General features: G+C 43.0%; 1 protein-coding gene across 2 annotated transcripts; it reads left to right on the top strand.

Annotated features, from left to right (window-relative positions):
- Positions 1 to 2,558: 2,558 nt before the first annotated feature.
- ap3m2 (adaptor related protein complex 3 subunit mu 2) lies at positions 2,559 to 9,216 on the top strand. Of its 2 annotated transcripts, none has more exons than XR_001808557.3 (9): positions 2,559 to 2,668; positions 4,386 to 4,663; positions 4,769 to 4,940; positions 6,264 to 6,401; positions 6,497 to 6,582; positions 6,743 to 6,899; positions 6,995 to 7,234; positions 7,408 to 7,552; positions 8,324 to 9,216. XR_001808557.3 is itself a non-coding variant. In XM_017414715.3 (9 exons), the coding sequence occupies exons 2-9, from the start codon at positions 4,391 to 4,393 to the stop codon at positions 8,422 to 8,424; spliced, it is 1,257 nt and encodes a 418-aa protein (XP_017270204.1). In that variant the 5' UTR covers positions 2,559 to 2,668; positions 4,386 to 4,390; the 3' UTR covers positions 8,425 to 9,216. The 2 variants fall into 2 exon arrangements, 1 of the variants encoding a protein (XP_017270204.1); XM_017414715.3 differs by having other exon boundaries at positions 6,743 to 6,876; positions 7,027 to 7,234.
- Positions 9,217 to 10,630: the final 1,414 nt, after the last annotated feature.

Genomic DNA, 10,630 nt, shown 5'->3' with positions numbered 1-10,630 from the left:
GGGGCCCCGGTGACCCGCGTCCGGGCGAGGGAACACTGTGTCCAATATTTATGTTCATCATAAGGGGTCTTTGGGCTGCACTTCGTCTGGCCCCTCACCTAGGACCTGTCTGCCTTGGGTGACCCTACTAGGGGCATGAAGCCCCTGACAGCATAGCTCAAATGCAGAATGATTGCATAAAACAAAAAAATGGGGGGGCACAACGGTGCAGCGGTTAGAGCTGTCTCCTCCCAGCAAGAAGGTTGCAGGATCTCTTCCTGACCTGGGGTCTTTCTGGGTGGAGTTTACATGTTCTCCCTGTGCTCATGTGGGTTTCCTCCCACAGACCAAAAACATGCATGTTAGGTTTATTGGTAACTCTAAAACTGTCCCTAGGTGTGGGAGAGAGTGTGAATGGTTGTTTGTCTCGTTTGTCTCTATGTGTCCCTGTGATGGACCTGAGATCTGTCTAGGATGGCCCTGCCTCTCGCACAGTGACTGCTGAAAATATACACCAGCTCTCTGTGACCCAGAAAGGAGAAGCGGGTAAAAGAAAATGGATGGATGCATAAAACCGCAAACTGAACCCTTGTGGCTCAGGATTACGCAGACTAAGGTCATTTAGGAAAAGCAGTAGTTCTGTTTTGACTTCCAGGCACGTGGACTTGCACTGAAAATAAGTAAAAGTTGGTGAGTGAAAAACCTCCATTCATTGAAAACATTAATCATGTTTGGGCTTCCTGGGCTACTGCCCTGGTAAGGCCTTTGGAAAGTCCAGCCTTGAACATGACTGTGTTCCAGTGCACAAACCAAGGACTGTAAGGTTCTGAGGGGCAATTAGGTAGCTGAAAGTATAACATAGAACATAAATAACAACAAAACAAACACACGCCCTGCGATGGACTTGCGACCTGTCCAGGGTGTCCCCTGCCTCTCGCACAGTGACTGCTGGGGATAGGCACCAGAACCCTGCGACCCAAAAATGGAGAAGTGGGTAAAGAAAATGGATGGATGGATACTAAACACACAACAGTTACATATTAGCATTTAAAAGGCTGATAACTTATGGAATATAAGATTTCTGACCAGTTTTGTTAAGAACTCCAGAAGTTATAAAGATGTGGTTTGATGACCCCATTGAGCACCTTTGGGATGAGCTGGAATAAAGATCAATGCCTGGACCCGTAAATGGTCTACATAAGGAATGGGCTCAGATTCCCCAATTTTTTATTTATTTTGTTGTTGTTGAAAGCCTCCCAAGAAGAATGGAAGGTGTTACGATTCCAAAAGTGGGACCATCTCCATACAGTCCCTGCCAGTGTGATGGTCAGATAGGTGCCAAATAGTTTTTTGTCCAGGTAGAGTAGCTTTGCTTGAATAAGGGAGATCTCTGAAGTGTCCTCACATTATCAAAGTTTAAATAAAGTCATACATCACAGTTCAACTCAAACCAGTCCTTAAGTCAGGATGAGTGTTTAGAGAAGGTAGTGCTTCCCTAAGCGGCTCCATCCACTGTACACGTGTCTTTGTCTCTAAGTTTTTATTTATTTAAATCTATTTTTTCAAAGGTCCCATTCTTTCTCACAAAAATATGTGCACTTACTTAATAAAAATCCACATTAATAAACAGAACAAATACACATATATCTGCTTGGTTCTGTTTTATTATTTGTATTTACAAGAAGCCATCAGAATATTCTGTGATCTCAGGTTAGTTTGCTTCAATAAACATTCTCTTGACAAAAAAAAAAAAAAAATAATAATAATAATAATAATATTGAGGACTTTTTCTCCAGTGTGTGTCTTACTTTGTGTTATTATGTTCTGCAGTTTGTTCACAACATTGTCAGAGTTGGTCTCAAGGTTGGTTTTTTTTGCTTATTACTGTGGACATTTACGATCATGCCAGCTAAACAAACTGCCAGCAACCAAAACTGAGCTCTAATATTTGTTCTGAGCACTAAAAAACTTAACATAATGCTACGTTTTGCTTGTATCAACTGAAACATCCAGTAATGGAAGCTTATCACAAGGATTATTACCTTTTGTTGTTTTTACATTTTCACACTACGCATCACTCTCTAGGTGTTTTGTGAATAAGTTCAGCATAAATTAAATATCAATATTGTCTGTATGGACTTTTGAAATCCTACTTTTTTGTTTAGAACAATAAAAATGCATGCAATTGATAACATTTATTATAAAGGCACGCTTGTCTGTAACATTTTTAACAAGATTTTTAAATTTTAATTTTACTCTTTGTTCCTGTTATTGAAGTTAAATACTTTTTTTTGCATAACAAACTTAAAGAGTGAAGTGAAAAGTGTGCTGCAGACGAGCTCCCTCCTGTAGAACAAGTCCTGTTTGTTTGAATGGAGAGGAACGCCACAAGATGAAATCTGATACTGGAAACAAAATGTCAGACCAGGAACCTCTCCAAACCAATCAGCAGCCAGCTTTAAAGCTGTATACAGTCGCTTTCCTGCCGTGAACCAATCATAGCTAAGCATGACCTACGACTCGACAAAGTAGGCGGGATTTTCTACTATCTCTAACCTCCGATTGGCTATTGGAAAATCCTGTCTCGCTTCAGGATCTGGTGCTCTGGCTAACGGGAAGCAGCGACTGGCTGCTTATTCGTGTATTTGAAAAAAAAAGGCGAGACGAGGGTGTCAGAAATTTTACTTCGGTAAGTCACTTGTAATATATCAGTGGCTTTGGGGATAAACTGTATTTGTAGCGAGAGCTCCACCGTAGTTTGAACGCATTTTCCTCCCGGTTGCCGGGTGACGGAGCTTCCCTCTGTCACGAGACCTAGGCAGGAGGATGAAGAGGAGGAACAGACGCTGTGATGTGTGGAGATGAAGGCCTCCGTTAGCTACGCGTTTCAGATAGTTATGCTGTTACTAGCTTGAGCCTGTTTTTATTGCAACGCGAAGCGGGTCTACCTGCTGTTACCTAAGTGCTCCTGAACTCGATATCTTTTGCCGCATGTTTAATGAATAATTCGGTGTCGTATTCCCAGCGAACAGGAGCGTGTCATGTGAGAAGGGGAGGAGGGGTTTTCTTCTTATTTTGTCTCTAAAAAGACTAAATAACCTCTCACTATGGGACAAGTGTAAGCGACAATCAGGTGCGCTACCAAGGGGTGGAAAGTGGGGGAAATGCCCCACATTCAGAGTCTTATATGTATCATTTGTTTGTTAGCAAAATATGTTGTGAACCACTGGGCAGATGTTAGTGAAACTCTCAGGAAGTAATACATGTACATCTACAACTGATTAACCTGTGGAGACAGCTATTGATCAAAATGGCCACTATAGCTAATCAATCTTAGCAGCTGAGAGTCGACCCTGTCTTACAATCAGATCTCATTTGGCCTTTTTTTTTTAACTTTAGGATGAGAGGTGTCGTTCCTTTAAGGCAGCGGTCTCCAACCTTTTTAGCTCCACGGCCCGGTTCATTATCAGACAGTATTTTCACGGACCGGCCTTTAAAGGTGTGGCGGATAAAGACAACAAAATAAAATGATACGACCGGCATGAAAATGTTTTTTTAAAAAAAAACAAACATAATAAACATAAATCCAACATGTCCTCGCAGCTTTGTTAGTTGCGTCCTGTTATTGTGTTATCAACATGAATAACAGCCTCTCTTCCCCCTAATGTTCTCTGGTCAATATGGCGATGTTTAAACACGCCCTTTAAAATTTACACCACAAATATAAAGTGTACAAAGAATACAACTCACTATAATGCTGAATCAGTGAAGCCCTGTACCTGTTTCTCAGTAACAAGACGGTCCCATCTAGGGCTTTCAGAGAAGTTTGTTTTTTACTCATTTTGTTAGCTTGTGGGTTTGTTTTTAGCGGTAACGTATCACGTGACCTAGATAAGCATTTTGACACGCATCAACAGGGAGTCATAGACGGATGTAGTGGAGAGAATCCGGTCAGTTTTCAAAATAAATGTCGTTCAGAGTCCGAAAATTAAAAAAAACGGAAATACTGTAAGTTAATTATTCTTTCTGTGTGGCCCGGTACCAAATGACCCACGGACTGGTACGGGCCCGCGGCCCGGGGATTGGGGACCTCCGATTTAAGGAATACTAGCTTCAACTAGGAGTAAGAATTTAGGGAGGAGAGTACAAACTTCACCAGGCTCAGTACTCAAAACGCCCACAAAAAACAAAGTTGGCCTATTTGAGACGGTGATTCCCTCACCCCCATGTGCAGTATTTTCTAAATATCTTGTTTAAGATGTAACAAAACTCCTGAAGTTGTGTTATGACTTTGGGTTTGTTTGCTACCCCAAGATTATCAGTGTCCCTCTTTGATAGCTTTCCGAAGGTGCCCTTGATGTTGTTCTCTGACCTGTCTCCCCCCACCCCCCACCATCTGCCTTCAGTCAGGATGATCCACAGCCTGTTCTTGATCAATGCCTCCGGGGACATTTTCCTGGAGAAGCACTGGAAAAGTGTGGTCAGCCGCTCCGTGTGCGACTACTTCTTCGAGGCCCAGGAGCGCGCCACCGAGCCAGAGAACGTGCCGCCCGTGATCTCCACGCCGCACCACTACCTCATCAGCGTGCTCAGGCACCGCATCTACTTCGTGGCCGTCATCCAGAGCGAGGTGCCGCCGCTCTTTGTCATCGAGTTTCTGCACAGAGTCGTCGACACGTTCCAGGTCGGTCTTTAACTTCTTTTAAAAATTCTGCTTTTACTTTGGCTTACCACACTCACATCTGTATCCTGTGGTTTTTTTTTTTGTTGTTTTTTTTTTTTGTTCCAGGACTATTTTGGAGTGTGCACAGAGGCGGCCATCAAAGATAACGTGGTGGTGGTCTATGAGCTCCTGGAGGAGATGCTGGACAATGGGTTTCCACTGGCCACAGAGTCCAACATCCTCAAAGAGCTTATTAAGCCTCCCACCATTCTCCGTACAATGGTCAACACCATCACAGGTCATACCCATTACCTAACCCCAGTCAGCAGTGATGGAGCCCAGCTCAGTCTGAGCCGGGCGCCCATAGAGACGAGACAAGCTTTAGGAATGTTATGTCGAATAATCCTACCAAATTCCTTTCATGGTGGACCAACAATAATTGGTCCGTGTCCATCAGTAGGTCTCATTCTCCTTGTATTCACTACAGCTTGAACAGTGACGAAGAGAAGCTGTGCAGCTCATAGCAGTTCTGCTTTATTCATAACAATACTTAGAGATTCTTTTTCCTGGGGTTGCAGTAGCTTGGTGGTCAGTGCTGTAATCCTGAGGCTGCAGGTCGGAGCCCAGGCTGCGGCGGGAAGGGCATCCGGAGTAAAACATTAGCCAAATCAGTCGTAAAAAACAAGAACTTAAAGAAACCTTTCCCTTTTTTTCTCTTTAACCTGTCGTTCTCCATAACAAACCAAGTCTATAAGCAGAAGGCAAAACAATTTGACAAAAAAATAATAGCACTAGCCTTTAGTTTAGCATCATTTTGCAGCCACACAGTCACACATTCTTTGTTATGATGACTTATTAGGGCAACTGGGATGAAAAATAAAATGAGGAGAAAGTGAGAGATTTTTAAATTTATTTTTGCTTTGTGCGTTTCAGAGTTTTGATATTAAAGTTAAAGTGTCGAGATTAAAGTCAAAATACGGCCAGAGAAAAGTCACAATGTTGAGTGGAAAAAAATGGCACTGGGCTCCTGGACCCGGCTGTATTTGTTTTATTCTTTTAAAGAATTTTTCTGTCTGGGAGTTGTGAGTGCACTTTTACTGTGTTAACTACAAAATAACATGCAGTCAGGAGGAGCGCTGCTCATCTGGCTTCGGTCCTTCACAATAAGAGTCTGAAACACATACACTCAGTGTTAACCTCAAAAAAAAATAAATCTCTAAACATCTTCAGTAAAACTGATACTTCAGCCAAGACCACCAGGGAATTAGGGAGTATTTTGAAGTCAACACTCAGTGTATGTGTTTGAAACGCTTTTGAGAAAGATTGAAACGAGTTCTGTGACAGAACGGAGCGGTTCAAATAAAATACTGCATGGTATTTTGTAGCTAACCCAATAACCTTCAGATTTAACATTAATAAAGGCGGGTTAAGGAGCAGCTATTTTCCTGGCAATAATATTTTGACTTTTATCTCAACCTTGGGACGGTATCGTCAAAACTGGGCAACAACAAAAAAAAATCTTTTTTTTTCTCCCTCCGAGTGGCCCTAACACACCGTTGCGCTGTGTAGATGTCCTCCCACGCCTACCGTTTCGTTTACCGTCGGTACACGTCTGTTCCAGGCAGCACCAACGTGGGCGAGCAGCTCCCCACCGGGCAGCTCTCGGTGGTGCCATGGCGACGCACCGGGGTCAAATACACCAACAACGAGGCCTATTTCGACGTGGTGGAGGAGATCGATGCCATCATCGATAAATCGGGTATGAATGAGCCCGCCGGCGAAACCGTCCGGCTTGCTCGCGCCGTTCGGTTCCCCCCTTGCGTTGAGGATCACCTACTCCGTTTGTTTCAACAGGCTCCACCATCACAGCGGAGATCCAGGGGGTTATCGACGCCTGCGTCAAGCTGACAGGCATGCCGGACCTCACGCTCTCATTTATGGTGGGTTTTGTTCCCGTGTTTTCGTTGTAACGCGTTACTCCTTTTTTTTTTTCAGTGGAGCTCTGTTATTAGACTTACAAAGAACACTTGTAAAGGAGTTCTTTCCTTGTAGTTTAAATAGAAAGACGGTCAGATGGCTCTTTTATCCACTCTCTCCCAGAATCCTCGCCTGCTGGATGATGTCAGTTTTCACCCGTGTGTTCGGTTCAAGCGGTGGGAGGCTGAGCGGATACTGTCCTTCATCCCACCAGATGGAAACTTCCGGTTGCTCTCCTACCACGTCAGCTCTCAGAAGTCAGTGTTTATCTGCAGGACAAGTACCTTTTTGTTTTTTGTTTGTTTTTGAATGATACTGTATTTACACGTGTTCTGTCAGTAAGAAAATGACAAATTCCTAAACTTAACAAAAAAGTCGACTCCTCCTTCAACCTTCTCCCTGTGCAGCCTGGTGGCCATCCCCGTGTACGTCAAGCACAACATTACCTTCCGGGAGGGAAGCTCCCAGGGCCGCTTCGACTTGACTCTGGGCCCCAAACAGACCATGGGCAAAGCAGTGGAGTCGGTTCTAGTCAGCAGCCAGCTGCCGCGGGGCGTCCTCAACGCCAACCTCAACCCCTCCCAGGGAACGTACACCTTCGACCCCGTCACAAAGGTACGCAGAAATCACCTGAGCACACGTTTGTGTACGACGCCGTAATATCGAAGGCTATGGAATGTTTTGCTGTCCTAAATGGCTATGTAATCAAACTTAATTTGCACTTTTTTTGTCATGGTTATGTTTACTTCATAATGATATCTTGGTGGTTTTTTGGGGGGTTTTGCTAGCTGTTGACATGGGACGTCGGCAAGATCAACCCACAGAAGCTTCCGAGCCTGAAGGGCACCATGAACCTGCAGGCTGGAGCCTCTAAACCGGATGAGAACCCCACCATTAATATCCAGTTCAAGATCCAACAGATGGCCATCTCCGGTAGATTCTCACACACAATCAGAAGATTTATATCTGCTCTCTTGTAGTGATGTGTGTTTTTTTTTTTTTAAATCCCTTCATTCCCTTCTTTGTTACATTCGTAGAGCATTAGCATTGCTGTCGTAGTGCGTCAGAGATATAGTTTAGTTGAAACTAGTGTATGTTTGGAGGTGCAGAAAACCGAACTCCACCTCCATAATGATGCAGTTTTCAGCACCCAGCCTGGTCAGCTGACAACCACCTGATGGTTTGACCCAGACGCCCACTAGGTGGCGCCAAACGCTGCTGATGCTCCTACAGAACTTTATAACACAGATACAGAAGATGTTACAGCTGTACAAACCAACTGTTCAGACTGCATGTACAAATTTAAAAGTACTTTTATGACCAATACAGTGACGTGGCTCCCATAATTCTTGTTTTTGAATGTCTTAAGCTGTCGTAGCCAAATATATTCCAACTACTGCAAGATAAACGAAACCTTTAGCCTCCTATACAAGACACAAATGTATTTATTAAAAGTAAAGTGTTGGATAAACAAATCTCATAGGAGAATTGTTTTTAAACCATCACCATTATTCATTTGTTTTCACCGAGCACTTCTTATTTTAGGCCATTTTGTTTAATGTACCAGGCAAACAACGAGGTGCTAATCAGCGAGCAGGTGCTGAAACCTCATGTGGACGTCTCTGACGTGGTGAGTTTGTCAGCATCATTGCTGTGTTTTATTTATTTATTTTTTTTTTTTGCTCCCCCCCCACCCCTCCGCAGGGCTGAAGGTGAATCGGTTGGATATGTACGGAGAAAAGTACAAACCTTTCAAAGGCATCAAGTACATGACCAAGGCTGGCAAGTTCCAGGTGCGGACATAAAGACTGCTGCTCGTTCTGCTGGACCGGACTCCGTCACCAGACTTTGTCGGATGTTTCCACAGGGGGAGGGGTGGGGGGAAGAGGGCGAGTTTCTATATTCCCTGTGTTTATGCATCTACCTGAGGTTTACCCACACAAGTTGGGGGCTCCTTGTAGCAGTTATAAGGGGCGTATTCCACGCTGAAATCCAACTTCTACTGTCAGCTGGTCAGAACTTGTTAAAGAACAAGCTCCCAGCATAATCATGTGCTTTTTTTCCCCCTTTTTTTTTGTTAAAGTCGTTACTTTATTTTTTATCCTCCATATTTGTTCAGCCCTTCCGTCTGTTCTGTTTGCACTTCTGTTGATTACTTGACGATGGTGTTTTTTTTTGTTGTTTTTTTTGCCTGCAGCACTGGAGTCCATAAGCTGATTTTTATGAAAACGACACTGAAACCATCCTCAGTTTATGCACTTTGACATCTGCTGGTACTAACGTTTCCCCACCGTTCGAATGAGAAGACTTGACACTATGCGGAGCATTTATTCCCACTAAGGCTTCCAAGAGAAGCCCAAATCCGTGTTTACCTGTTTTGTATTATTTATGATCCCAAAAAAGGTCCATTTGTCATGTCTTCATGCTGTCCAGAACCTCTTGTGAAGCTCGTTTATGACACGGTGGAGAATGAAACTACGTAATGAGACAAGTACCTCCAAAGAGATGTTTGCATTTTTGTGTTTACAGCATTTTGTTTGGGTTTGTTACACAGCCTCCAAAGGAGAAAAATAAAAATTGAATGTGTTATAACCGAATGGTCCAACTATTTAATAAATGTTTAGAATATTTAGCTTCTTATTGTTATCAGCTCTGCCCAGTTTTAGGCATTTGTACTGTTACACTTTGAGAAATGTAAAAATGTGCCTGTTGACATCTAATTTGTTAGTACCTAATATAAAGGTATATATTTAATAAAACAAAATTGTAAATATCAGAGGAGGATTCAGAGCAGAGAGGGAATTTTAAAAGTAGATATGGATTTGGGGAGCGTTAACAAAAAATTTTAATTCTTTTGATCTCGTGCTGCGGATTATCGCCCTTATTGGATCCAGACATAAACGAGTCCATTTCCCATGAACAGTTATTGAGGTAGTGACTAAAATATAAGTGAGTATGTGTAGATAAACACAAAGTGTCCCATGGTGAGGAACAAACCAGGTAAAGCCCCAAACTTACAGAAGAAAGAAGTCCCTGGTCTGAGTCTGAGGTGACCACACACATAAAGACAACAACCAGGAAAAAGTTTGGAGCATTAGAAGTACTGAGGGGTTGAATTTCAACACTTCGGCACGGCAGTGGAAGCATCATGTTTGCTGCTGCCAGTGGAAGAAGAGCGCAGCATTAGTCACCGTAACAGTTAAATGTTGCTCAAACCTGTGGTTGTACCCACCTACGCTTGTGTCGTTTCTTAACTAATCTCATGCTTTCGTCTGGGACCCCCCCCCCCGCCATGTTTCTGAAACCAACATAAAAAGTACTTAATCTGTTTTTTTACTTTTTAACCATACAGAAGAATATATTATTGATTATATGTAAATACACAGATGAATGGCTGATTGTCAGTAGTGAGGCACAGACCTTTATAGTTATAATCTTTTTATTTTTTCTAATCTTACCCACACAGAGTCTGGGGAATACTTTCTGAGTTTTAGCTCCTGATGTGGCTCCTGCCCTCTGTCAGCCAGGGGCCGCCACCCCCTCATTTCTGACCCCCTCCTTAAAGTTAATGACGTCAGAGTAGCTTTTCTTTTATTGTTTTATCAATCAATCAATCAATCCTCTTTATTAGACACAATTATGGTCCATAAACATACACAAACAATAAAAATTGAAGTAAAAATAAAAATAAGAAATAATAAAAATAAAATAAAAACTTCTACAACTCATCTATATCCATTAATTATATATATTAGATCATCTGAGGGTGAGTTCATCATTTCACCTCTAAAAAGGGGGGGTGTTGGCAGTTTGGTTTGGGCCCTCAGCTTCCCGCGGTGTGACGTCACCCCCGTGCTCCGGGCGGCGGGACTCCACTCCATAATTTCCTCATGACTTCAACCCCTTTAAAGGATTCTCACTCTCTGTGGCTCTCACCCTCGACCAGACAGCAGCCCCCCGAGGCAGGGCTTATGTCATACGGGCTCCAACTTTATCCTGACTAACTTGTCT

This window comes from Kryptolebias marmoratus, linkage group LG1, assembly GCF_001649575.2.
Source record: "Kryptolebias marmoratus isolate JLee-2015 linkage group LG1, ASM164957v2, whole genome shotgun sequence".
Lineage (NCBI taxonomy): Eukaryota > Metazoa > Chordata > Actinopteri > Cyprinodontiformes > Rivulidae > Kryptolebias > Kryptolebias marmoratus.
The sequence above is the reverse complement of the archived record's forward strand: the minus strand, read 5'-3'. Positions and strand labels throughout refer to the sequence as shown.

Excerpts from the sequence above, each read along its gene's own strand:
- ap3m2 (XM_017414715.3), top strand. The coding sequence starts at position 4,391 with ATGATCCACAGCCTGTTCTTGATCAATGCCTCCGGGGACATTTTCCTG. Across the intron at positions 6,402-6,496 it reads TGCCATCATCGATAAATCGG|GCTCCACCATCACAGCGGAG; the intron begins GTATGAATGAGC and ends TTGTTTCAACAG. Across the intron at positions 7,235-7,407 it reads CCTTCGACCCCGTCACAAAG|CTGTTGACATGGGACGTCGG; the intron begins GTACGCAGAAAT and ends GGGTTTTGCTAG.